Source organism: Theropithecus gelada, chromosome 14, assembly GCF_003255815.1.
Source record: "Theropithecus gelada isolate Dixy chromosome 14, Tgel_1.0, whole genome shotgun sequence".
Lineage (NCBI taxonomy): Eukaryota > Metazoa > Chordata > Mammalia > Primates > Cercopithecidae > Theropithecus > Theropithecus gelada.
The window spans coordinates 2,182,375-2,209,006 of NC_037682.1; the positions used below are offsets into that span (position 1 = coordinate 2,182,375).

The following is a 26,632-nucleotide window of genomic DNA, read 5'->3' on the forward strand; positions in this document are numbered from 1 at the left end:
AGGGAGGTGCGGAAGGCCCCGGGTGGGGCGAGGTGCGCGCCCCCCATCATTTTCTTCCGGGCTGCCTTCCTCAGGAGCTTCTGCAGACGCAGGTTGTCCTTTCCTGGCTTGGGCAGCACGGGCGGTGGGGGTCCAGGGGTTCCCTGGAGGCTCGGACCACCCACCTCGGGTGCCATCGACGCGGCTGAGATGAGCATGGCTGTGTCCTAGGGTGGGAGGGACAGTAGTCAGGCCAGCCCCCCTCCCCCCCGAGGTGGGAGGCCTGTGCCTCCTGTGATCCAGGGAGGACCTGGGGCCAGGGCTGTGGAGGCCTGAGTATTCGGCTTCCTAAGCACCCAGAACCTGCCGGGGCCGTCCTGAGCTCGACTGTGCCTTGGGGACTTTGGGGTGGCCCGACCATCACCCTTGTGTAGAAATGAGGCCACAGAGACCGAGTCCCTCCAGGGATGGGGCTAGAACCTGCCTCCAGGTCTCTGTCCTCCATGCCACCCCAGCACAAAGCAGGCCCCAAGTACACAGCCTGGGTCAGGCCACAGTGCCGTGTGGGCTGGGGTGGGAGACGTGGGTGAGCTCCAAGTGACAGGCATGCCCCTGGCCAGCTGCTGGCCGGGCCCACGGCTGGAAGAGCGGCTGCCCACAGACACGTGAGGGGCGCCCCGTTGTCGCCGGCCCGACCACAGGCGCGTCCGCTGCGAGCCAGCGGTGAGGGGTGGCGGCCAAGAGGCTCGGGAAAGCTGAGGCTGCATCATCAGAGGTAGATCGGCAGGAAGGTGGGAGCAGTTTTCGCTGAGCTATGCTAAATGGGATATTCCCGCAGACCTCCTGTCTGGGGTGGTCCGGCCAAGCCGCCCACCCTGGTTTCTGGGCACCACGTGTTTGCAAGGACATTGACAAATGGCATCTGGGCTGAGCCAGAGGCTGTCTGGTTTGGGGAAGGAGGAGTCCTGGGGGCTGCTACTGGTGGGGGCTGGCTCTGCCAAGGCAAGAACAGAGCTGCTGGAGGGGTGGGGGCGGAAGGAGCCTGCCCAGGACCTACTCTTAGCTGCCGGTCTCCTCTGGATGACAGGACGGCAGGAACCACGAGAACCCCGGTTCTAGCTCCCGGGGTGGGCAGGCTGCTTTCCCTCCACCTGGAGTCAGGTCTCCAGCCAGAGGTCCTGACCCAGGGCACAAGTGCTCACACTGGGAAGCAGGCCTCTGAGGCAGGACATCTTCTCCCGTGGTGGAGTGGGAGTGTGGGCAGGGCAGGGAGGCCAGCAACGAGCAGGCTCTGTGGGCTTGCAGGAGGCAGGTCTGTGGCCCCTCCCTGGACCCTAGCCTAATGCCCCCTGCACCCCATGCCTATGTTCCAGCTTCCTGGGTCTGCAGGTCCAGACGGGCGACACCCTCCATGTACCCAGGGGAGATCCCAGCCAGACACCTGCACCCCCGCCCTGGCTAAGAAGTTGCTTCCTGTTGCCAGCATGACCTACCCTCGCCTCTTTGACGCCCCCTGCTGCCACCTCCTTTTGCTCCTGGACCCTTTAGCCTCTCTGCCCTTCCTCTCTCTGACCCCAACCACCCCCCGCCAGCTCTGCTTCTCACTACCTGGGGGAGGAAAGAAACTCCTGATCGTTGGCCAGAGGAACTTACCCCTGGAGAGGCCAAGTACCTTCTAGGAAGTTAGGAGGTTGAGGCACAGCCCTGTGCAGAGAGGGCGGGTCACCCCCCAGATCCAAGGGGAAACTGCAGGTCAAGGGCTGGTAACGGCCACGCAGGAAGCTTGATGCTGCATCCCCCCCGCACTCTGCTTGCCACCCCCACCCCGCCATTTTATATAATAAAGCTCCCTGTGTATTCTCGTGTGCTGGCTGTCTTGTACTCACTAAGGGGGCAGGGCTGGCCAGGATGGAAAGATTGGGCCAGTGGCCAGCCCATTCCCACACTGCACAGCATTCTGTGGCCTCTGGGTTCAGGCAGTCTGACCTGTCTCATGGCCTTTGCAGTGTAAGCCTCCAGGACGTAAGCTCTCTGGTGGCCTAAGTCAGAGCACACACAATGGGTGGGGTCCAGGCTTCCTTTTCCAGAATGTCCGTGATATCCCTACCCCCACCATGACTAGCCCAATATAAGCTTCTGTGCCCTGACTGTGCACCCACTGAGGGCAAGATTCACCTCGGAGCCTCCCCCAACACCACCCAGGAGGTGCTCAGTGAAGGTTTGGTAAACAGTCAAATGGGTGGATGGGTGGGTGGATGGATGGATGGGTGGGTGGGTGGATGGATGGGCGGGTGGGTGGATGAATGGATAGATGAATAGATGAATGGGTGGATGAGTGGAGAGATAGGTGGGTGAATGGATGGGTAGGTGGGTGAGTGGATGCATGGCTGGGTGGGCGAGTGGAGGGATGGGTGAGTGGATGAATAGGGGATGGATGAATGGATAGAGGGATGTATGGATGAGTGAATGGGTAAGCAGGTGGGTGGATGGATGGATTGATGGATGAATCAGTGGGTGAATAGGTGAGTGAATGGATGGGTGGGTGGGAGGATGGCTGGCTGACTGGCTGGCTGGCTGGATGGATGGATGGATGGATGGATGGGTTAGTGAATGGATAGGAGGATGGATGAATGGAGGGATGTCTGAGTGGATGGGTAGATGAGTGGATGGATGGATGAAAGGATGGCTGGATGAATGGACAGAGTGAGGGAGGGAGGGATGGAGGGAGGGATGAGTGATGGATGGGTAGGTGGCTGGGTGGATGGATGGATGGAAGGAAGGAGGGATAAATGAAGGGATAGGTATGTGGTTGGATGGATGGATAGGTGGATGCATTGGAGGGATTGATGAATGAAGGGATGGATGCATGGATGGGTAGATGGATGGACGGATGGATGAAGGGATGGATGAGTGGATGGATGGATGGATGGATAGGTGGATGGATGATGGAGGGATGGATGTGTGGGTGGGTAGATGAATGGATGGATGAAAGGATGGATGGATAGATAGGTGAGTGAGTGAGTGAATGGATACATGGATGGATGAATGGAGGGATGGATGAGTAGATGGGTAGATGGGTGGGTGGATGGATAGGTGAAGAGATGGATGCCAGGAAGGACAGAGGGAGGGAAGGATGGATGGAAGAAGGGATGAATGAGTGGATGGGTAGGTGGGTGGGTGGATGGATGGATGAGTGGATGTATGGATGGATGGATGGAGGGAAGGAGGGATGGATGAAGGGTGGGTGGATGAAGGGATGGAGGGAGGGATGGATGGAGGGATAGATGGATGCATGAATGGGTAGATGGATGGATGAAGAGATGGATGGATCGATAGATGGATGGATGGATGGATGGATGGATGGATGGATAGATAGATATATGGGTGGATGAATGGATGGATAGACTAATGATGGATGGACAGATGGCGGGAGGGATGGATGAAATGGAGGGATAAATGAGTGGATGGGTAGGTGATGTATGGGTGGATGAAGGGATGGACAGACAGAGGGATGGATGATGGAAGAGGAGGGAGGAAGGAAGGAAAGGAAGTAGTGAAAGTGAGAGTGAATGCATGGGAATGAATAGATGGGTGGACGAATGCACAACTGTGAAACAGCAGACAGCCTGGGGACATCCTCCCTCCTGTCCCTCCTCTCCCAGGTCCTGCACTGGGGCCTGACACTCAGCCCTGCAGCCCTCAGTGTCTAGGAAACCCCTCTGAGGAGCAGGTCCCCCAAACTCTGATGTTCTGGACTTCACTTTGCCATTCCCTTGGCTCCTCACAGCCACTATTTTCTGAAGGTTTCATGTCAAACCCTGCTTGTCTCATGAATACACACAGTTCAGAAAAGCAAAACCTCGACAGAGCCACCACCCACGCAAGGGAGATGATGTGTCCCCATCCTTTCTCAGATGCCCCAGCCACTGAGAGAGCATCCAGGCCACCCTGCCCAGCTGGGGAACCACCCGGTAACAGCACTCCCTTCCTTTCCCACCCGATCTGGATGGGACGGTGACCAAGGGCAGCCGGCAGAGGCAGGCCCAAAGGCCGCAGCTGGGCACTCAGCACTGGGGTGCAGAGTGGACAGCACCAGGGGCAGGGGGTAGTTGGGATCAGCAGTGCTGGGGAGGCAGCCACTGCCCCCGCCGGCCCCCGACCAGCCCTGGCCTCTTGTCAGATCCTCCGCACCCCTCAGCTGAGCCTCGAGGACAAGGACCCAGGGCCTGTCCCTCTGAGCTCTGCCCAGCCTCAGCCCTGCTGTGCTTCTGGTGCAGCCTCCCCTCCATGGTTACAGCAACCCCATGCCTCTGCTTCTGGAAGCCTGGAGGTCAGGCCATGCCCAGTGCAGACGTCAGGAGGCTCAAAAGGGCTGCAGCCTATGAGGCCCCTGGCCAGGGATGGCAGACGAAGCCCTTAACCTCTGTCCTATCTGCCAGAGCAGCCACCTGACATCCTGTGACCCTTGCTACAGGCCCCTAGGCCAGCCCCACACAGAAGACGGCCATCATCTCTGCAGAATGAGTCAATTAGTCTGCACAATCAGAAGCACTAGGCATGTGGGGAGGCAGCTACCTCGGGCTAGAGCAGCTCAGTCCCCAAGTGCTGTGTCAGCTGCTCCTGTCCTGGGCCTGGCAGTGTCTGAGCCCACAACTGGGCCGAGTGGCCTCAGGCTGGAACCAGTTTGGGCACTCAGGTCAGCTCAGGGCATGAGGAGAGGCTCAGGACCCTCTTGGTCTCCACAACTCCCAACCATGCGTACTGGGTGCTGGGACATAGATTGAGGGACCCCGGCCACCATCTGGGGGTCACCCAGGCAGAGAGCTGAAGCCAAGACACTCAGGAGGTCATCCTCCCTCCCACAGCCTGCTCCCCACTCCCTGGGCTTGGCTCAGCTTTCACCAGTTTCAGAACCTTCCCCATCCCCCAACAACTGCCCGAGAGCCAAGGCCCCATGGTCCGTCCTCAGACTCCTCCTGCATGGAAATGCGTCCCCAACCCAGGCTGGGCCTCCCTTGTGCCGTGCTCCCACCCAGGTCTATAGTGGCCCCTGCCCTGCCTCCTCTCTCGGACCACCCTGGTCAGGCCAGATGGCAGCAGGGCGCAGGTTACCTGGTGCAGACCCTCGAGGCCGCTGGTGCCTGCTCTGTGCAGTCCCTGCTACGCCTCAGGCCCAGCGCCCTAAGCGGGAGGTCGCCGATACCCAAAATAAAACCTGCCCTGTGCTTCTGACCTCAGCCGGCTGGGCGGAGAGTGCCTGCCAAAACCCGAGGAGCTGGGCGGGCAGCACCCTCCCCTGCTGGCCACCCGGGGCCAGTGCAGGGCCATGGCATGCCCACCTTCAGATGCGCCCCTCAGGACCCCTGGCTTGGGCGAGGACTTGGGTGGGCACAGGCTTCCCAGGCCTGCGAACTGAGCCATGTGTAACCACAATGGTGGGCTCAGGGCTCCGTTAGGGGAGCCGGCAGGGCCAGCCTGGAAAAGGAGGTTGGCCCCACCATGGGAGAGGACAGGGTGGGCCCGCTGACCTGCAGGAAGCCGCTCAGGTGCCTCTGAGGGAGCAGCTCTGCAGATGTCCCCAGTGGGCAAAAAGTTGGTCATGGATGTCCAGGGGCCAGGGTTGTACATGGCCCCCAAAGCCCTGCCCATCGCGGACATGGACAGGGAGGGGTAGGTGTGGAGTGCAGAGGAAGCCACGGACCCAAAGCAGGACAGGGACGTTCCCACCAACTCCAGCTTCAAGAGCCTTCCCAGTGCCCAGCACTCAGGGGGAGGCAGGCCGGGGACAGGCCCCGTCCTTTGAAATGGCAGCCTGGGGCCAGCCCGCCTTGTCGTGTGACCTTAGGCACACCCTGCCTGTCCCTGGGCTCTGCGACCTCATTCTTCCATGGAGGGCTGGAATGAGGTGCCAACCAAAGCCTTCCAGAAGGCCCCCGGCCCGGCCCCATGGCACTGTGAGCCCCTGCGCGTTGACCTGATGTCCCTGACTCTAAGCCTGGGGAGGACAGGGACCTCGTCTGTGCCTCTCGGGACTCACCCCTGTCCTGGGCGCTGGCCAAGAAGGAACCAACCTGTGCCTAAACCGGAGAGTTCCACAGACACCACCGCCCACGCTCAGCCTGTGGGGTCTGAGGGGAGTAAGGGGGCCGGTCAGGGTGCCCGACTGCTCTCCCCCACCTGTTGCCTCAGTTTCCCTGATCCAAGAGGCAGGGCCATCCAAGCTGGTGGCCTCACTGGCCAGCATAGGGGTCATCAGAGGCCAGGAAGGGTGTCTGCTAGTCGGACGGTGCCACCTGGAGTCCTGAGGAAAGAAAACCAGTCTCCACAAGCCACCATGAGCCTGTGGGAGACGCTGGCACAGATGGTAACAGCCACTGCGAGTGCCCAGGGTCCCGGGGCCCCGGGGTGAGAGAGGGCCTAGAGGGAGGACCCAGACCCTCACCCAGCAAACTCCAGATATAGCTCCCTCCGATGGCACCAGCCCCAGGCGAGGTATGGCAGACTCGGACTGCAGCCAGCCTGGCCATGTCCCTCGCCCGCTTATTGTGTGGGCCCCAGTGGCGTCCACCTGGGGAAGCACAGCTGACCTCTAAGGGGGTCTCAGATGGGATGGGGGCCTGGCCTCAGTTTCATGGGGGGTCTCCCAGGCCTCAGGCTGCTTCCTCCCCTAGGCGAGACAGCAAAGGGCCTGGGGCATTGGGCTGGGTAGCGGCAGGGAACCCTGGCTGTGCAGACCATTTTCCTGGACAAAGGTTTACTCCCACAGAACATCTCAGAAAGAAGGGGCAAGGAGATGGGAAACTTGGCAGCCCGGCTCTGGTGACCCCCACATCAATTTGGCCCAAAGAGAGCCTCGGCTTTGTGCCCCAGGGCCACCCAACACCTTCCTCCTCCCCTCCTCGGCCCATCCAGAATGTACCCGCTGCTGGAAGTAAAAATAGCAGCTGACACCTCCTGGAGGCGGAGGGAGGACCTTGCCTCCTTCTCCAAGCACGTCCTCTGCATCCTGGCCTCCTTCATCCTCCTCCTCTGGCTATTCCTATACTTGGTAAGGGGCCTGCACGGGCACAGCCCCCCCACCCCCCCGCTGACTCCACACACACCCCGGCCACCCAGCCACTGGCCAATGGGCTGCTGGGAAGATCAAATGTCACTATAACACGAGGGTGTGAGCCGGGCGCCAGTGCCTGCAGCCAGTCCTGTCCACAGGGAGCTCCAGCCCTTCTCACCCTCAACCCGCAGGTGGGTATGGGCAGGAACGGCCACCCAGGGCTGGGGCCGATGGGGCCTCCTACGTGCGGGTGGACAGCCCCTTGTTCCAGGGACACTCTGGGGTCCTGGGGCACCGAGGTCCCAGGCCCGTGTGGTGCCGAGCATCTCAACTTGAAGCATGGTGGCTCCAAGCCCCCAGGTGGCTGCTCCAGGGTCCGGAGAGTGTGGGATGCGGACACAGTGGTGCGATGGTCTCTGCACCGGGAGGACACGGAAGAAGGCAGAGTGTGGGAGGCCGGGAGGGGAGAAGTCGGGGCTTAGGGACGCCCAGTGCTAGGGAGTGGCCTGAAGGCAGGAGGCAGAAAGGCGCGGGGTGTGAGTGGCAGGGAAGAGGCCATGCAGGGGCGCTGCCAGGGCTTAGGTTGCCGGCTTGCAGCCGCCATGCAGACATTTGCCCGGGCCCATCCTGGCCTTGCCATGCTGCCCTCGCACCTGGGCCTCCAACACCGCCATTTTGTAGAGACGAAAACAAGGACAGGAGGGCAGGGGCTCATGTATGGCCAGCCCAGGATTGCATCGGGGCAGGGGCATCTAAAGCCCTCGCAGTCTTGGGGGCCAGTGTCTGGAGGTGCAGGACAGAAGTGAACAGGGGCTGGACTGGGGCAGGACGGGGCATGAATGAGGGGCTGGGCTTCACAGCGTCCCCCTGGCTGGAGGCTGGAGGAGCTGGTGCTCTTAAGAGCCCCCACCCACTCTCCCTGCCCTGGACATGGTCCCCCTGACTTGTGCCGTCTGATCAGGCCTTGGGCACCCTTCCTGAATTCCATGGCGAACATGGGGCAAGGCATAGGTTGGTTGGCTGGACAGCAGGTCTGGGGGCATGGTCAGGACCACAGCAAGCAAGGGGCAGTGGTTCCCGCCTCCCTACCCCACCCTGGCCCCGTCACCTCCGAAGGAGGGAAGGGTGACGTGTGTGCCTAAGGAACCTGACCGCATAGGTTATTTTCACGCAGCCCCTCTGAGGCAGGCACTAACTGGACACCTGCTTTGCTTCTCAGCTGTTGAAATGCCGTCCCTTGCCCCCAGCACACCCCTGCCACCAGCCCCTTCCCCAAAGAGGGGCGATGACACAGGCCATACTGTGGGGAACAGAACAGCCTTGTGTTGCTTCCAGGCGCTCAGCAGAAAACCAGACGCCTCAGTCTCCCCACTTCAAGAGTGGGCCTTTCCCACCTCACGTCGGTGGGCCTCGAGGTCACCCTGCCTGGGGGTGTCGGGGCACCCATGTGACTCTGGCCTGGGGGCACAGGAGGGAAATATGAGGAGCTGGGGAGGGCCTGGGTGCCCGAGGGTGAGGGGGCCACTGCGGGCCAAGGAGGGCTGGGCTGTCACACCTGCCTCACCCATGTCTTGGGTTTCTGGGCAGAAATGTCTTGCCTATTTCTGGACACCTCAGCTGCCACTGGCTCCTTATAAATAACCCACTCCAGGCGAGGGCCACGCCGCCCCCATCTTGCGGCAGTCGACAGGTGTCAGCCCGGCCAGGGTCAGGGGTGGGCACAGCAGGGTGGGGCCGGGCTCCGCTCCCTCCTTTCACTGACCCTCCTCCATACAGAGGGTGGCTCTAGAGGAGGCTGTGGGGTTTGGGGCCTGAAGCAGCGAGGAGGACAGCACGAGGGGTCGGTGGGCAGCCCAGGACTGGGTCATGCCGGGGGCCTGGGCAACACTGGCTGGTGGGGTTGAGGACGGAGGAGAGCCTGGCCCAGCCGTGGCAGTTACAAGAGGCTTAACTTGAGGGGCAGCAGAGTTCAGGAAGAGGTTCTGGGATAGGGAAAAGCGGCCCCCGTTTTCTGGAAGACAGCTATCTGCTGGATAATTTTGCATGGAGCTTAAGTTGCTCTGGGAAAATTAACATTCTTGACAAAGGGTTTGGAAAACGGTTCCCACCTCAGCAATGCAACGTAGATGCATTTTTAGCTGATGAACGTGTGTTTTTCTTATACAACACTCCCAGGGGGGACCGTAACTATTGTCTTCGAGTGATCTGTACTGTGTTGTAATGAACTTTGTTTTCTAAAACCCTGGCCAACATGCCGGTGCAGCTGCTCAGAGCCTCCCCAGGCCTGGCCGCCCGGTGTGCATCGTGGCCAGCTCACAGAGAGATGGTCCCCAGCATGCTGGCCTGGAGCCACCACCGCACATGGACAGGGCAGCCAGTCCCGGGCATGGAGGGACAGATCGAGAGCACCCCCGGGGCTGGGGAAAGCGGCCACTGGGAGGGAAATGGGGGGGCTTCTCAGTGGGCTCCTGCAGTCCAAGTATGCCTTGCACAGAGCCCGGCTCGGGGGGGTGCACGGGAAGCAGCCCAGACCCAACCCAATGTGCTCCGGAGCTCAGCCTCAGTGTCTTCAGGAGACAGGGGTGACAAGACGGAGCAGCTTCCCTCCTCTGTGATCTTGGAGGAGGGGTCCTCAGAGGGATGTGGTGGGCACACCAGGGACTCCAAGCACCCCATAGGAAAACGGGTACAGAAGGGAGCTTTGGGCTCAAACAGGGAGGAGGGGTTCTCATGGGGAACGGTAGGCTGAGCAGATTACCCATCTTGGGGAGCCAGCCTCGGTCATCCAGGGGCTCGCAGGGAGACCCCGCCTACACCCACTGGGCAGAGAATACCCAGAGACAGGTTTCAGCTCCATCAGCAGGACTTTTCCAGTGTCCAGAGCGGGCTGGACGGCACACGCCCTGCATTCTGGATGACCCTCCTCAGGGGACGCTGCGGAGAGGATGTCTGCCCTGGGTGGGGGTGGATGCCACGACCTTCCAACATCCCGTCCAACTCCAAGATTCCAAGCTCCAGGCTGCAGCCAAGGCAGGAAGAGGGGACAGAGTCCGGGGCGCCAAGGGCTGGGAGGGGCCAGGAGCCCTGGAGGAAGGGGGAGCCCAAAGAGGTGGACTCGTCCAAGGCCAGAGCTGGCCCCCAAACCCTGCACGCAGTCTCCCCACAGCACTGCTCCAAGAGTCCATCCCCCACCCTATGCTCAGGCAGCTCCGAACTCTCTTTCCATCCTCTCTCTTTCTCTCTCTCTCTCTCTCTCTCTCTGTCTCTCAATCTCTCTCTGCAGAAACCACCCACCTTCACCATGTCTGACGAGGAAGTGTGAGTACCTAGCTGGTGGCTACCCCCCGCCCGGCTCGGGACCCCGGCCCCTTGGCTTCTGTGGGCCTGGAGCACGCCCTAACTTGCACAAGTCCAAGCAGAGCCCAGCCTCACCACCTCTCTCTTTCTTTCTCTCTCTTTCCCTGCCCCACAGTGAACAGGTGGAGGGTAAGTATAACCCATTTTCCTTCTACTTCCTGCTCTAGAACGAAGGGTCACACCTGGGCAGGGGGCTGGACTGTGCATACCACGTGTCCCCTTAGCAGCCCTACATCAGCTACATGCCATGGGTGCCTTCTGAGTGACCCCCAGAAAACAGCTGTCCGACTGGGGGCCTCGAGGGTCTTTTCCCCGACGGGTGGCCACACAGTCCTGAGGGGCCTGCGGGTCAGGCTCTGGGTCCTGTCTCTCTGCCTCTCTCATGCCCACTGTGGGACGTGGGCATCCAGGACCCCCGAGCCCACCAAAAGCCACCATCATCACCAGAGCCTCTGCCTTCCTCAGCACCTCCTCTGGGCTCGAGGACCCCCAATTCCACACCCTTGGCCAGGGGGAGTCACTGGCCTGTCTAGGGCCGGGACACACCAGCCTCTCCTCCTCTTCCTCCTCCCTTCACGGGCGGCCCCTTCTAACGTGGTTCCCCTCTTTTGTTCTGTCCCAATGCAGAGCAGTACGAAGAAGAAGGTAATTCCGGCAACCGCTGGAAGCCCCCCAGCCCCTCCTTAGAACTTAACCCCCTCCCCGTGTGGCACTCACAGAACCCCTCCCCCGGCTGCTCCAGGCCGCCTTGAGCTTATCAATCAACCATCCATCTCTCTTATCATTAGTCATTAACAATCACCATTCATCATTAATTAATGATGAATGAGGCTGTCACTTAATTAATGATGAATGAGCCAGTAAATCATCACTAACCCCTGTCTCTTTAATTGATTAATATGCACTCATGATCCTTCATTTATCCTTCATCCTCCGTGTGCCGTGGTGTGTGGGGTTCACTGGGGCTGGTCATGAGGGCCTCACTCTCGTTAACACCAGGTGCCCCGCCGTGCCCAGTGCTGCTGTCTTTCAGCCTCTCTCTCTATGTCTGCCCTCCCGGCATCTCAGCGTCTCTCCATCTCTCTCCAGTTCCTTTCCACATCTCTCATGGCACCCTGGGCTCTCTGTGTGCCTGTTTATCTCTCAGCTTCTCTCTGTCTCTGTATCTTTCAGCCTCTTGGTCTCTGTCTCTCCCTGCCTCTCTCTCTCAGTCTCTGTCTCTCTTGGCCTCTCTGTCCCCATTTCTCCACCTCCATCTCCATCTCTGTCTCCCTGTGTCTCCATCCCTCCGTACCACCCATTACCCTGTGCTGTAACCCTGGGTGGAGCCTGGAGCCCCCTCCCTGTGCTGGCCAGGTGTGGTCTGTGGGCGTCTCCATCGTGCCCGGGCAGGCGTGGGCGGGCGTGGGCGCACCTGGGAACCGTGCGGGGCGGCAGTTCTCAGGCCGACGACGCTGCCCTGGAATCCCTGGCACCCGCTCAACTGGGGAGCGCGTTCACGAAACCTTAACAGACAGGGCTGTCCTGTGAGGAGTCCTAAGTGCTATGTTTTGAAAATATTTTGAAAACACTTGGCTACCCTAACAACGTCAGCAAAACATTTCTTTTTCTCCCGAAAAGGTGGAAAGACTCATTTCTGGGAGGGAACTGTGGCCCTGGGGAGCCACCTTTTCTCTTGGGGCAGCCACGGGGTAGGCTGGGAGGCCACGGAAGGCCAGGGAAGGCCACGGAAGGCCACGGAAGGGTCTTCATGTGACATGTCTCCGAAGACCCCTCGGTGCCAGCCTTGTTTCCGGGCGCACTCAGAGCCGGGGCTTCCCACAGGCCCTGTGGGTTTTGTCCCCATCCCCACTTGCGTCACCTGCAAAGCGGGACTTAGCAAGGGCCTCTGTGCACAAATGCCTCCAGGCATGGGAATACCCGGCCCCGGGGAGGGTAGGAGGGACCTCAGAACCCCTCTCAGGGACTGGGCCCAGCCCAACTGACAGTGACCAGCTCTGCTGGTGGGAGTCTGTGCTCCCCAGGCTGGCCAGAGATGCAGGACTGACCCCCATCTTTTACCCCAGCCAAGCGAGCCCCAGGCCCTCTTCTCCCGGCCAGCCGGCCTCCTGTCCTTGCGGCCTGAGTACACTCTAATCACTGTCTCTGTTCCCTCTCTCCCCCAACCCCGCCTTCTTCTGCTCCTGGCTTCTCCGGCTCTCAGAGGAAGCCCAGGAGGAAGGTAAGTAGGGTCCAAGGCCCCGGCCCCCATGCCCACTCCCCAGCCTTCCTGCCCCACCCGACATTGACCTCCACCCTGCCTCTAAGGATTGCCGTGTGCCCCTGTCTAACCCTCTCCTCTCTCCCCCTGCCACCTGCAACCCCTGGCTCTCCTCAGCTGCAGAAGTCCATGAGGAAGGTATGAGGACACAGGACTTCTGGTCCCCATGTGGGGCCCGGGGCCTGGCTGGAGCCCACGTGGGGGTGGGGGAGAGGGTGGGGAAGCCACGAGGTACCAGCCAGCCAAGGGGCCTCCACATGTGGCCCTAATGTAACCCACTAACCATGGCCAATGCTTGACCAGAGAGGGCGTGGGGTTTCGAGGGTGGGCCCCCTTCCCCATAGCCTCCCAGGCAGCAGGGCCAGGGACTCCCCAGGCTGGGCTGCTGGTCAGCAGGGCGCCCCCAAGCATGGGGCAGAGGGGACACATAGGCCCACCCTAGTCCTCCACCCCAGGGTGAGCAGCCAAGAGCCCGTGGTAGTGTTGAGCCCTGGGCCTGGCCAGGACCCCCCACCACATCTTGGGACACCACAGAGTGAGGGGAGAGAAAGCAGCTGCGGGCAGAACCCTGCAGCCTGGCACAGTCAGCTCCCTCGTGCGCGTGCCCTCGCCAGCCCCCCAAGCCTTCTGCCTGTGAGACCCTTGAGGTGCACCCAGGCTGGGGGCAGATGGGAGGGCTGGGGTTCTATGCCCAGATCAGCAGGCAGAGCCATCATTCGTGCCTAGGGCTGCCAGCACCCTAGGAGGGTGGAAAGAATCCCATCAGGGAAAGAAAGAGTGGGCCTCCAGCTGTTGGGATGGCAGGAATGGGGGTCCTGGGGATGCCTTCCATGGCCCATCTGTGGCTCTGCCTCCCAGGGCTACCAGCACTGCCTTTGTGGGCCCCTGGGGCCGCCTGGCCAGGCTACAACCTTGCCCATGGGCCTTGGTGCCCCGGCCAGAGGCACAGACACCCTTCCAGGGGCACCCCAGGACAGACGGGATGGGGACAAACAAAGGAAGGCCCAGCCCCAGTACCGAGTCTTCTCTACCAAGGGCTAGAGCCACAGCTCACCTCAGTTTCCCCACCTGGGGTGCTCCCAGATGCTGACAGCAGGGTTTGGGGACATGGGACTGGGGTGGTGGCCGTGCCTGGGCTAACTCTGACCGTGTCTTGCTCGATCCCCGCACGCGCCCCACCCTCGGCCTCGAGTGGCGACGGGCCGCTTTTCCATTAACCTCGGACCCTTCTCCTTTGACCTCTGACCCGCGGTTTTGCCTCTTGTTCCGTGGCCTCCTTAGCCCATGAAGTTCATGAACCAGGTACGTGCATGACTTCAATGCCACATGGGCACATGTGGCCATGTGGGGGGTGCAGGAACCAAGAAGGAACAAGAGGGGCCGCGTAACCCTGCACAGCCTGGCCTGCTCGCCCCACTGCCTCAGCCCTGCCAACCCCCCTTTCTCTGCGCTGCCATCGCTCACACTGGTTCTCTCTCCCTCCCGCCCTCTCTGCCCACCACGATGCTGCTTCTGCAGAGGAAGTTCAAGAAGGTACGCTGGTGCTCCCCAGCCTCCAGGCCAGAGCCCCGTCCTCCCTTCTGTCCTCTCTCACTTCCTCCCTCTTGCCCACCGCTTGTGACATTTGCCACCAACAGCGTAACCGGTTCTGGCCTCTGGGCTGGGGACAGAGTGAGGACCCCGGCTTAGGAAGGGCTGGTGTCAGTGGGGTGCAGGTTTTCCTGGGTCTCCCAGGCAGAGAGCATTGATTCCATAGCCTGGGGACAACGAGGCTCTTCCCGGGCTGCCAACAGGAAGGTGGGAGGTGGGGGTGGCCAGCCTTGAGGCCGAGGCAGAGCAGGCCTTGGGAGGACTGTGCTGGGGTCCACTAGGACCCTCTGGATCCACCAGGGTGGGGTGGGAAGAGCGCGGGAGAGGCCTCCACCCTGCTCCAGTTAGCAAGCCAGAAGTGGGAAGGTAGGGAGGGGTGAGGTGGAAGGGAGGGTGGAGGGGCAAGTGGAGTGAAGCAGAAAGGCAGGCTGAGGCCCAAGGTGGGGACGCTGGGGACCCGGAACAGCCGGGGGCCATGCGTGCAAAGGCGCAGCCAGGTCACAGCATCCCACCCATTGCCTGGGCCCGAGCCAGACACACCCGGAGTGAGGAGGCCCCCTGGGTGGGCCTGGCCTTCCTGGCAGTGGGGCTGGCCGTACCCTTGGGCGGAGGTCAGAGAGCTGCACGTTCAAGTCAGGGGCCCCAGCTGGGGAGCGTTCCTCAGCTCCCCCCACTCACGGGCCGTGGAGCTGAGGGGCTCCTCCCTGCTGGGCCTGAGCTCTTGCATGACTCGAGCCTCAGAGAGGCCCCTGGACAAGAAGGGACATGCTAGGAGGGGGATGGGATTCCAGCCGTGCAGGGAGGGGTCCAGGAGATGGCCTATGGGGGTGACAGGGTCGCTGGGTCCCTCTGGAACCAGCACTGAGGCCAGTGGACGGACAGACAGAGAGACAGCAGGGGAGGGTGGAGCAGGAGCAGAGGAGGCAGGGCCGCGGGACAGCTTTGCTGCTTGTGGGTCGCTTGTGGGTCGCTCCCCACAAGCACTCAGCCTCCCACCCAACCTCACCCTCCCCACTGGCTGGCCTTTCCACCCGGGGGGGCTCCTCAGCCACGCACTGCGTCCAGCAAAATCCCTAAGTCAGGGAGGCCGGGGCCAGCAGCCCATTCATCATCCTCACCACGCCGTTCCTTCAGGGCCCTTGGCCAGGCTGTGGCACTCAGGATGCCCCACCGCTCACTCCCGGTGCACACGTCCCCCAAGGCATCTGGAACGGGTGACCTCAGGCCCACTTGCAAAATCAAGAGCGCTGGCGGGCTCTCTGGTGGGGGCTCCCAGGCAACCGAAGTATCTGCCAGCAAGGAGGACTCAAGGACCAGTGCACCCCGGGCCAGGCACTGGCAAGGCAGGACCCCCACCCCTGGGCCCAGGACTGCTGGCCTTAGCCAAGTGCAGGGGACAGCTCTGGGCCAGACTCGGAGGGCCGAGCGCATTGCGTGTCAATGGCCTTGCTGCTACCTAAGGCCCAGAGCAGGGACTGAAGGAACAGGACAGGCGGGTGCCACTACGCCAGCAGCAGACCCCCCTCCTGGGCCCCAGCCAGGCCAGGCCAGCCAGGTCCACCCCAGGTCCAGGAGCCGAGTGTATCCTAAAAGAAGCTGCCCATTACTAGGGTGGCCAGGTCAGGCCAGGCAGGCCCCAGAGAAGCCAGGGAGAGATAGCAGGGGGGTCCCAAAGGGGCCCAGTCTCAGGACAGCAGCCATGTGGCAGTCAGACGGCAGGTCCCAGGGAGGTCAGGGGTGAGCACGCCTGGGCTCCTGGCCTGTGGATGGGGGCTGCGGTGGACATTCTGGTCTCAGGCAGGGGCTCCTGGGGCTGAGACCAGCAAGGAGTTAGACATCACGTTGCCGGCGGAGGCTCCTGAGGCCTGAGGGCTGTAGTCATTCCATGGCCTGATGGGTTCCACCCAGCAACACTGCCTTTACAGGCAGGGGTCAGGCTCCAGGAAGCACCAAGCGAAGGGGCTGCACCCACCCCGGCTGCAATTCCCTCTTGGTGGGGAGGGTCTCAGATTCCAAGGTTGGCCCTGCCAGACCCAAGAGGACAGACCAGGGGGACAGATGAGACCCAGTGCTCTTAGCCCCCCACGTTGCCCCTTGACACTTGTAGGGCCCCATAGGCGCACCCTGGGGAAGAGAGGGTCTGAGTGAGAGGGGTGGGCCCCTTGCCCGCCACAGGCCCCTTGCCCGCCGCTCCCGCAGCTGCGCTGGCTTTTCTCTTGCATGTGTGCTTGTGCCTTTTGCCACCTGGAAGACACCACAGAGGAGGACGCGGAAGGTAAGGGCCCGTCCCCGCCGCTGGAGGTGCAGGAGGACCCTGGCTGTAGCCGACGCGAGGGAAAGAGGACAGGCTGGGGTCTCTCGCTGCCCTGCCTCCCTCTCCCTCTGTCCTCTTTCTCTTCCCCCGGCACGGGGGCCTCAGAGGGCCAGGCCTTGCTGCTCTGCACCGTGCTGCTGGGGTCGGGCTGCCAGGGCCTTGCAGGTGCCACCACTCCAAGCTTCTGCCACACAGTGGAGGGGGAGTAAGCGGGACCAGCCAGCAGTGCCAGAGCCCGGGCAGAGCGCCCCCCTCCCCTTTCTCCTGAGCCCCTTTCCTCCCCATCTTCTTTCTGGGCCCCTGTCCTCTTTCCTCCGCCTCCTCCCTTCCCAGCCTTCAAGGATGCTGCCTGTCTCGCTCCTATTTCCTCCCTACCTCTTCCTCACCCTTCCTCCCGGCCCCAGGCCCTGAGTTCTTCCCCTCTGACCCTGCCAGGGGCTTTTGCAGGCCTAGAGCAGAAACAGGACCCTCTTGTTTCTGGGGGTTGGGGGTACACCCAGCTGAAAAGGACGGCGGCTTTCAGCGAGGGGGACCCCAGGGCCCCAGGCGACCCAGTCTCACCCAGGCTGTCTCTCTCCCTCTCCCCATGCTGGTGTCCCTCTCCCCACACTGGTGTCCCTCTTCCCACGCTGGTGCTGTGCGGACCAGAGGAGAAACCAAGACCCAAGTGAGTGTGGGGTGGGGGCGGCCAAGTGAGTGTGGGGTCCCGGCAGGCCCAGCGCCGAGCGTGTTCTGGGGAGGGGGCGGCCAAGTGAGTGTGGCGCCCAGTGAGTGTGTTCCATGGTGGGGGTGGAGGAGCGGGCCAGGGCCAGATGCCTGGAGCCTGCATTCGGAGGGATGCTCAGAGCACAGGGTGGGAGGGATGAGGGTCACCTGGGAGATGGGCTTGGAGGCCCAGCAGGGTGTGATATTGCGCGGGGTCATTCGGTGCAGACGAAGAGGGGGCTTCCTGCAGGGGGAGGCTACTGACGCAGAAGAAGGGAGGAGAGGTGGGAGGGAGAGAGTCGAAGAAGGAAGGCAGGGTGATGGGTGCACGGAGTCGGGCCACCGCGACACCTCATGGCCTTCGGGGGGCCACATCATGCCCCGCCATACTTCGAGGACTCCCAGAGCCCTAGATGTGAAAATCGACAAGAAAGTGAGTCCAGAAGTGGCGAAAGGTGGGGGACTCACCCCAGAAACCCACTTCAGAATGACACCTTGACCGTGTCCGAAATAGCTCACCGTGCAGGGGCCCCTGTCCCCCTTTGGGGCAGAATTCGGAGCATCTTGTCCTCATGGCACCTGCTTGTGAACACTTCATGGGTTTTTTTACTGCAGCTCTTCTGACTTTTCTGCTTTTGATCAGTGCTCACAAGCTGCAGCACTCGCTACGTGATTCACCCTTTTATCTCTCGAGTGCTCTTGCCTGCGTTCTGCTCTGTGCGAGGTGGAATCTCATAGTGTCTTAACACATACTCACTTTTGGTTCCCACTTGGGGAGCATTGCAGATCCTCAGAAGAGTGAGAACATCTGAAGGGTACAGCCGGCATATTCCCATCCTTTGCACTGTATTTTTCAGTGATTTTAAGTACAGTAATGCCAGATCACGAGATATTTTCTCATTTTAGAAAAATTGTTTGTGTTTTCATTATGAAAATAAAACACCTCATGAAAGAAAATTTGGAAAATATATAAAAGTCAAATGAAAAAAAAACGTCATCTATAACTCTCCCACCCAGCCAGCCAGACTGTGGAAAAGAGCAGAAAGAACTAAAAAGCCTTATTTCTTCCTTTTTTCCATGCATAGCGCTTGGAAAAAAAGATTTAAAGTCGGCCCTGTTTTTCAAACATCATACCGTCTCTGCAGCCTTGAATTCTGCTTTTTTTAAAATTTAGCACTATTCATAAGTATTTTTCCATGTTTTTACACAGTCTTCTTAAATATTTTGAATGGCCACATAATATTCCATCAATTGGACAAACCGTAATTTTCCTAACCATTCCCCTATTGCAGGCTTTCCCCAATATTTTACTATCATAAATAACGCCGGTTGGAAAGCGTTTTCTGTCTTTAGGGTTATTTCCGTAGGCCACATTCCCAGAACTGGAATTACTGGGTCAAAGAGTATGAATGTTCTTAAGGCTTTGACATCCACTGCCAAATTGCTTTCCACAAGGGCCTGGCCAACGCCGTCTCCTACGTGGGATGTGAGCGGGTCTGTGTCCCACACCCTCCTCACCCAGGGACGGGAACGTGCTTTTACATTGCAGCCTCTGATGGATGAGAAACGGCACCTCATGGCTGCTTGGCTTTGCGCCCTAACAGTCACTCGGGGCCAACATTTCCCTGACTTTGGGATGGGTCGTCTTTTTTCTGAGAACTCATAGCCATGACCATTGCTCATTTGTCTCCTGGTGGAAGAATCTCTGTGTTTTCTTAGTCATCAGTTTGCATAAGGATATAAGTCTTCTCTGTATTTGCTGAAAATATTTTTTTAGCCTTTTTTTTTTTTTTCCTTTTCCTTTTTCCTTTTTTTTTTTTTTTTTTCACATACATAAGTTTTTCATTTGCGTGGCGTCATCTGGCCTTCTTTCCCTTAGAGGCACCTTCTGGTGCTTCTGAGCTTAGGAAACCTTTTCCTGCTCCAGTTTTTGATTGATATTTAGCTCCACTTTCTTCTATGGTTTGTTGGGAAAAAAATGGTTGTTGTTTTAACTCTTTGCTGCATCTGGAATGTATTGGTGAGAGGAGGGGACTGCACACCCAGCCAGAGAGGGGCCTCGCTTCCCCTTCAGATTGCTTTCTTCCCAGCCCCCTCTCCTCCTTCCTTTGGGCCGCCAGAGAGAAAGATGAAAGAGGGGCTGGGGAAAGGCACAGGCTCGAGTGACCGTTCCTGCCCAGGGAGGCCACCGCCACCCACAGTGGCTGTAGCTTCTCACCCGAACCTGGCTGTGTCTGTTTATCTGTTTGAGAAGGAAACGGAGGTGCCCTCCTGGTAGCTGGGGTGCAGTGACACTGGCAACGGCCGGAAGCCGAAAGGCAGATGGCAGCGCTGAAAGCTAAAGCATTCTTGAGGGTCTCAAGCCACTCTCAGGACGGTGGGCTACAAACCCCATAAGAATAAAGCTGGGGCAAATGTGCCGCTGGGCGGGGCATCCTCAGCTAGGGGCCAGAGCAGGAGGGCACCAGGGTCAGCAGGGGCCAGTGGGGAAAGCGCCAGGCTGACCCTCTGGGGGGGGTTCCCGGGTCTCTGCTCATGGGCCTCTCTGTCTCCTCTTCAGACTCACTGCTCCTAAGATCCCAGAAGGGGAGAAAGTGGACTTCGATGTAAGTTTACAGGACTCCGGTCAACACGGCCACGATTTCCCCACACCCCAGCTTTTGGGCTCCAGGCCAGGCCTCAGATGGTCACTTCCTCCCAAGCAGCCAGAGCTGGGGCCTCCTGGGTCTGGACAATTCTACCATAACTTATTCCTGGACCAGAGGAAATCCCTCTAAAACTAAACTTCTCTCTTCCCTTCTCCTCTATCTATCCTTCTATCCATCCATCCACCCACCCACATAAGCTCTACCCATTCACCTATCCATCCATCCACTCACCCACACACCCACTCATCCACCCAACCATTTATCCATCCATCCACCCACTCACCCACCCACCCACCCATCCACCCAACCATCCACTCATCCACCCTCCCACCCACCCACCCATTCACCCATTCATCCTCCCATCCACCCGCCCATCTATCCACCCACCCAGCCACTCACCCACCATCCACACATCCTCTACCATTAATCCACATATCCATCCCTCTGCCCATCTACCTATCCATCCATTCATCCATCCACCCAATCATGTATCTCCATCCTCTCTCACTCATCCACCCATCCATCAGTTCATCTGTTCACATGCCTCTCTATTTATCCAATAATTTCTCTCACTCAGAAGTCTTCTCTCTGCCAGGTCCATGCAGGGCATCTCTGAGGATGATGACAGAGCCAAGTCAGGGCCAGTTCATCCTAAGGATGCTGAGGACCTTATGGCTGGGCACCATCCCTGCTCTGTGGCTCAGAAATCAGGCCACCCTTGGCCTCTATGAGGATAGCAGCCATGGCAATGTGGAGAAGGCAAAACATTCCTTGCCACTTGCCATTTTCATGGTGGCCAAGGGATTCAGGGCTTATCTGCTGGGGCAAGGGAAGGGACCTCTTGCTGCAAGGCAGGCCAGGCAGGGCAGCGGTTGGAGAGAGGGGTGGGGCTGACGCCCACTGCCCCTGCCCACAGGACATCCAGAAGAAGCGTCAGAACAAAGACCTAATGGAGCTCCAGGCCCTCATCGACAGCCACTTTGAAGCCCGGAAGAAGGAGGAGGAGGAGCTGGTCGCTCTCAAGGAGAGAATTGTGAGTGGGGCAGTTCAGGTTGCAGCAGGGGCTGGTGGACACCCTCGGAGGACCTGGGGACAGGGCTAAGCAGACGCACTTCTCTGGCCGCAGGAGAAGCGCCGTGCGGAGAGAGCGGAGCAGCAGAGGATTCGTGCAGAGAAGGAGAGGGAGCGCCAGAACAGACTGGCGGTGAGGAGGGCATCATCCCTACCGCTGTCTCATCAGCGAATGAACCCCAGGCCCAGAGAAATGCAGGGGACTGAGGCCTTCCTCCTCCTGGGGTTCCCATTGTCATTGGCCAATGATCAGAGCCACTGGCTAAGTCCCCCACGCCCTGCAGAACCCCTTGCAAGACAACAAATCCTGGCCAAGACCTGGAGCTTCCTTCCAGATAGTTCTAAGCCCAGGGTGGGTCCTTCCAGAGAGTTCTAAGCCCAGGGTGGGTCCCTAAAGCCTGCCCAGAAAGCACAGCCCTCTCTCCATCCTTGAGCGTGTTGGGGATGGGGTCTCCACAGGAGGAAAAGGCCAGAAGAGAGGAGGAGGATGCCAAGAGGAGGGCAGAGGACGACCTGAAGAAGAAGAAAGCTCTGTCTTCCATGGGAGCCAACTACAGCAGCTACCTGGCCAAGGTGAGTGCCGCTGCTGGGAGCATGGTGGCAGCCTTCAGTGTGGGCTGCGCCCTGCGCCCTCCTGAAACCAGGCCCCTCTCTTTGGACTTGTCCCCTCCAGGCTGACCAGAAGAGAGGCAAAAAGCAGACGGCCCGCGAAATGAAGAAGAAGATTCTTGCTGAGAGACGCAAGCCGCTCAACATCGACCACCTCAGTGAAGACAAACTGAGGTGAGGGGTGGCTGCTGCGGGGCTGCCGACTGCTCCCCAAGCCGCCAAGAACTGTGCTCCTCAGTGGCTGGAGGAGGACTCCAGGGCCCCGGCCCTGCCTTTGGGGCTTATTCAACAAAGCCTCACCCCTTCCTCTGCCCCAGGGACAAAGCTAAGGAGCTCTGGGAGACCCTGCACCAGCTGGAGACCGACAAGTTCGAGTTTGGGGAGAAGTTGAAACGCCAGAAATATGATGTGAGTCCTGGCACCTCCGGCCCTGGGGCCCTAGCAGCTTTCACCCACCAGCCAGAGCAGCCACTCCCTGTGTCCCGAGCAAACTCTGGACCTGCCTATCGCAGGGCCCTGGGCCCTGAGAGGCCCACACAGCCTGTCGCCACTGACCCCTGGCTGAGGCTGCTCTCCTGATGGGGACTGTGGCCAGAGCCCGTCCTCCTGGCTGGCCACACAGCACCCTGAGCGATGAACCTGACCCCTGTGGGCAGCCTTGGTCACCCCTGCCATGAGGACTGTCATGGCAGAGCAGCCATGGCCGAGTGGACTCAGGGTTCATTTTCTAAACCTCTTTAAGCTTAAAGAAAGTCCCCATCATCACCGAGCTCAGCCCTGGGGCACTGAGGCCGTCCGGTGTGGGGCGTCCTTTCCACAGAGCCTCCTCCGCAAACCCAGGCTCTGGCTTCCACCAGGGCCCCCGACATCTGCTTCCTCAGGGCAGGCAGAGAGGGGTGACACGCTGCACCCTGCGGCTGGAAAAGGGGGCCTGAGACTGTGCCGCTCTGGGACGGAGCAGAGCCTCCATCCCTTGCAGGCGTTATCGCTGCAGGCAAAGCTGGGGCTGGGGAAGGCAGCCTGCCTGGGTGGCCTCAGGGACTGGGGTGCAGTGTGGGAGCTAGGATGGAGGCCGAGCTGCTTCCCACCCTCCCAAACACCCATGTGGGCTCCAGGGGTGAGGGGCGCAGCCGTGGATGACCTGTGTGCTTGGGGCAAATGCAGACACTCCAGCATCACCATCAAGGACACGACGTCCACCCTCCAGCACCGCCAGAGGCCCCAGGGGAGAGCAGCTTGCCCACAGGGCCTGTGCTCCACTCGGGTGCAGGGGTGCGGGACGACCCATCCAAGCCAGCCAGGCAAATCCGAGCACCTTCTCAGGGGCTCTGCGCACGCCACCTGTTCCACCCGAGCTTCCGCGAGCTCCCCTCCCACAGAAGCAGGATGATTACACTCCCTCCCAGAGCTGTCCCCAGGGGTCTAGGCATGGGGGACAGCCCTGACTTCACCCTCGGGGCTCTCCCAGAGGGGCTGGCCCTGAGATGGGCTTCACTGCACAGGACCCAGGCTGTGTTCCCAGAGCTGAGTCAGGGACCCACACTGGCTCTGGATAGATGCGGCCACAGCGGGTCCCTAGGGACTGCAGAGCCTGGAGGGCCATCACCAGGCCAAGCTAGCCCACAGCTTTGATGCTTCAGCTGCCCATCCAGTCTTGTAACCATCTTGGTCTTTCTAGATCATGAATGTTCGGGCCAGAGTGCAGATGCTGGCCAAGTTGTAAGTAGCCGGGTCCGCCCTGGGCCAGGCCCGTGGGTGTGCGCTGCACGGTGAGGTGAACCTCTCGCATGGCAAAAACCTGGGTCGCTCAGGATGTCGGTGGCAGGGGGCCTGGAGCCTTCCTCCTGCCCCCGCTCTCCCCTTGTGCCTGCAGCTGGGGGATTCCCGGTGGCCGCTGCCCTGTTGGCAAGCGAGGAAGGGCCCCCACCTTCCCAGGAGCTCCGCCTCAAGCCAGCAGCGGCCACGGAGTGCCCCCGGGTGCAGGCAGGAGGCCAGGAGCGGCTGGCCCAGGAGCTCAGAGCTCAGCAGTTGAAGGGAGCTGGAGCTGGGAAGGAGGGGTCTGCAGGCCTCACCTGCACCCTCCCCACCCCCTCATCCATGCTCCGTGCCCCCTGCCCCACATCCTGCCACAGGCTGAAGGTAAGTGGCCAGCTACGGGCTGCTGTGTGTGGCAGTCCAGGCCAGTACAGGTTGGCGAGAGTAAGTCCAGGCACGAGCCCGAGGGCCAAGGGACAGTGTCCCCCTGCACAAGGAGCCAGGAGACAGTAAGGGAGCCGAGGAGCCCTCGTGGGGGCCCAGCAGCCCTGGGTCGCTCAGCCCAGCCCACCCTGCGGTGGAGACGGGCCTTCACCCAGTACACGCAGGCCTGGCTCTTGGGTCGTCGCAGTGAGTCACTCATGTTGTTCACAGATCACCACGCTCAGAAGCCGCATCGACCAGGCCCAGAAGCAGTGAGTAGCCCTGTTGTCCTCACTCCGCGCTGGGCACAGGGGCCCTCCCGGTCGGCCGCTGTCGCCAGTCCCTAACAAGGGCCGGTGGTGGCTGGCCTGGGCGGGCAGTAACGAAACTAACCCGGTCAGGCCACCCAGGCCAGCATGCACAGGCCTGTGGCCAGGGACCCGGAGCCTCCTCCCTCTCCTGCATGCAGGGGAGCCCTGGGGGATGGCAGAGTCAGGAGGAGGGAACCCAATGGGGCTTGCTTGTCACGCCCTCGCCCCGAGTCTGGCACTGGCTGCAGGGAGAGGGCAGCCAGGGGACCCCTAGAAGGGGCTGCTTCGGTGGCCTTTGGTGTAGCCAACCTGGGCCCTGGGGTATCTGCCAGTGTCCCACCCTCCAAGAGGACCTAGGACAGGAAGTTAAGCAGCCAGGCCTTCGTCACCAGCCCCTCTGTGACGCTGGGCAAAATCATGGACTCCTCAGGATGGTGACGCCTCGTCCATAAAATCGTGTCCCGGGGGGCTGTGGGATCCCTTGGCACAGCCACTTGACCACCCGCACAGGGCTGCACCCAGGGTGCCCCCGGCAACGCCACACCGGGGATCCTGTCACCGAGCCCAGCTGCGCAGCCAGTTCCATTTCTCCAAGGATCGCGGTGTTTGGGGGCTACTTGGAGTTTCAATGTTTTCTGGGATTCTTCTCCCTCCTCCTGTGGCCCTGGCTTCCCTGCAGCGCCCAGGGCAGGCTCCTCCCTGGTGCACGCGACCTCACCGTCTCCCTGTTGTGCCATCAGGGGTCGTTGCAGGCCCCTCTGAGGGCGGGCAGTCGGCGTGGTGTGCATGTGCCTGCGTGTGTGCACGTGTGCATGTGCTGAGGATGCTCAGGAAAGTGTGTGAGGGCACGGCCTTTGCCAGCCAGGCGTCCTGCTGAGCAGCCGCGTCTGAAAGGGGCTGGCCTCGCGGGCCGGAGCACTCCTGTCCTCCTCCTGCCTCCATCCCTCACCCGAACCCAGCTCCTCCTGGCTCTCGGCCACGTGAAGGCCTCAGACAAACGGGGCAGGTTCCTGGGACCGCCACCCCTCAGAGGCCACCGTCTGGAGGGCCAAGGGCTCTTTCGAGGCCAAGTGAAAGGATTATCATTATCTGCCAAGACAGTCTTCCCAAGCTCGGGGTCTGTCTGCAGTGGTACCTCAGGCAAGGAAGGAAGGACAAAGGGAGGGTGCCCTGGGCTCACGTGCCAGCCCCCTAACCACACTAATGACCTAGGCCCGCCACGCACAGGTGAGTGGGCACTACCTGGACTGAAGCTGGGTGTGCACCAAGAGCTTGGGCCGGGCCTGTGCCCGGAGAGCAGCGTGGGGTCAGGCTGAGCGTCCACCCAGAGTGGAGGACCAGGAGGGGCACGGCCAGAGGTCCTGACCCTCAAGGATCGCTTGCTTCCCATTTGCAGCAGCAAGAAGGCTGGGACCCCAGCCAAGGGCAAAGTCGGCGGGCGCTGGAAGTAGAGAGGACAGAAAGGCCCCTCGAGGCAGAGACCCTCCGCCCTCGTGCCCACCAGGGCCGCCCGTGGGACTCCACATCCTCCAGCCCCCACAGTCCTGTCAGGGGCTCCCTGACAATCCTGGGGGTGAAGAGGCCATCCCAGGGCATCCCCCACATCTCTGTCCTTGCTGCCTCTATCCCCTGGGGCCTGTGAATAAAGCCGCAGACCCCCTTCCACAATGTGTACTTGCTTCTGCATGGGGGGCCCTGGGGGACACGGGGGGGATGTGGGTAGGGGCTAGCCAAGGGCACAGCGTCCTGGCCATCCGCGGGGCCAGCTCAGGAGGGCACTGGCCAGCATGTACCACCTGTTACTATGGCCAGGGTGGTGCCTGGATGCCCATCAGATGCTGCCCACGGCTTTTCCCTCTAAAACGCGGGCCCCATCCCCGCCCGAGCCTGTAGGACCCTCCGCTCTCCACTTCCCTGGGGTCTTTGTGCAGCAGGGATCTGCAGGCCACACCCCCAGCCCCAGACCCCGTCCCTCTGTGCCAGCTGTCAATCCACTGGGGACACAGGAACTTTGCCTCAGGAGGGGGTGAGGGAGGAGGGCAGAGCTGCAAGGAAGACTTTGCCACCCCCCAGAAAGGTGGAGGCAGGCGGGAGCGGCTCCCGTGTGAGGGGCACCCCAGGCCCTGGTGGGGGCAGTGCAGGAGAGCACACTCCCAGCTCACAGCAGGCGGGGAAGACACACAGGGCCTTCTCCAGAACGCAGGACGGCAGAGCGCATGCGGGTCGTAAATCTGAAAATCCTGACCAGAGAGAATTATGGAAAATATAAATCACAGAAATTGGATCAAGACGCAGCGACTTGTACAGCAAAATATTCACAGAGGAAGGTTTGGAGTCCAGAACGGGCCCCAGAAAGACTCGGGGGCGGGCGGCCACATCTGGGAGTTCTGCTGCTGGGGAAGGGGGCCAAGGAGGGAGGGAAGGGGGAGCAGCACAGCACGGCTTCCTCAGCCTGCGATGGGGATGGGGACGAGGCCAGGACCTGGAGGACAAAACAGAACCTCCAGATACCATTACACGTGTGCAGACCCCACAACACACACACATCACCCCCCCAAC

The 26,632-nt window shown here is 60.7% G+C and overlaps 2 protein-coding genes across 12 annotated transcripts in view; both read left to right on the forward strand.

Annotated features, from left to right (window-relative positions):
• LSP1 (lymphocyte specific protein 1) overlaps positions 1–1,841 on the forward strand; it is a 38,740-nt gene extending 36,899 nt beyond the window's left edge. For all 7 annotated transcript variants that reach the window (XM_025356741.1, XM_025356745.1, XM_025356744.1 and 4 more), the window contains one exon: positions 1,353–1,841. The gene's annotated coding sequence lies outside the window, so the exon portion shown is untranslated. The remainder of the gene's footprint in view (positions 1–1,352) is intronic.
• Positions 1,842–7,028: 5,187 nt separating this feature from the next.
• Positions 7,029–25,736, forward strand: TNNT3 (troponin T3, fast skeletal type). 5 transcript variants are annotated; one of them, XM_025356200.1, is made up of 17 exons: positions 7,029–7,221; positions 10,314–10,348; positions 10,503–10,516; positions 11,015–11,032; positions 12,591–12,608; positions 12,765–12,785; positions 13,938–13,949; positions 14,166–14,180; positions 17,200–17,218; positions 19,817–19,862; positions 20,821–20,937; positions 21,031–21,108; positions 21,435–21,548; positions 21,649–21,758; positions 21,902–21,992; positions 23,994–24,034; positions 25,470–25,735. In XM_025356200.1, the coding sequence occupies exons 2-17, from the start codon at positions 10,332–10,334 to the stop codon at positions 25,522–25,524; spliced, it is 786 nt and encodes a 261-aa protein (XP_025211985.1). In that variant the 5' UTR covers positions 7,029–7,221; positions 10,314–10,331; the 3' UTR covers positions 25,525–25,735. The 5 variants fall into 5 exon arrangements, with proteins under 5 accessions (XP_025211985.1, XP_025211988.1, XP_025211986.1 ...); XM_025356203.1 differs by lacking the exon at positions 14,166–14,180 and having other exon boundaries at positions 25,470–25,736; XM_025356201.1 differs by lacking the exons at positions 12,765–12,785; positions 13,938–13,949 and adding an exon at positions 16,489–16,512 and having other exon boundaries at positions 25,470–25,736.
• The last annotated feature ends 896 nt before the right edge of the window (positions 25,737–26,632 follow it).

Coding starts and splice junctions, on each gene's coding strand:
- TNNT3 (XM_025356200.1), top strand. Junction 21,109..21,434: donor AGCGCCAGAACAGACTGGCG/GTGAGGAGGGCA, acceptor GGGTCTCCACAG/GAGGAAAAGGCCAGAAGAGA. Junction 24,035..25,469: donor ATCGACCAGGCCCAGAAGCA/GTGAGTAGCCCT, acceptor TCCCATTTGCAG/CAGCAAGAAGGCTGGGACCC.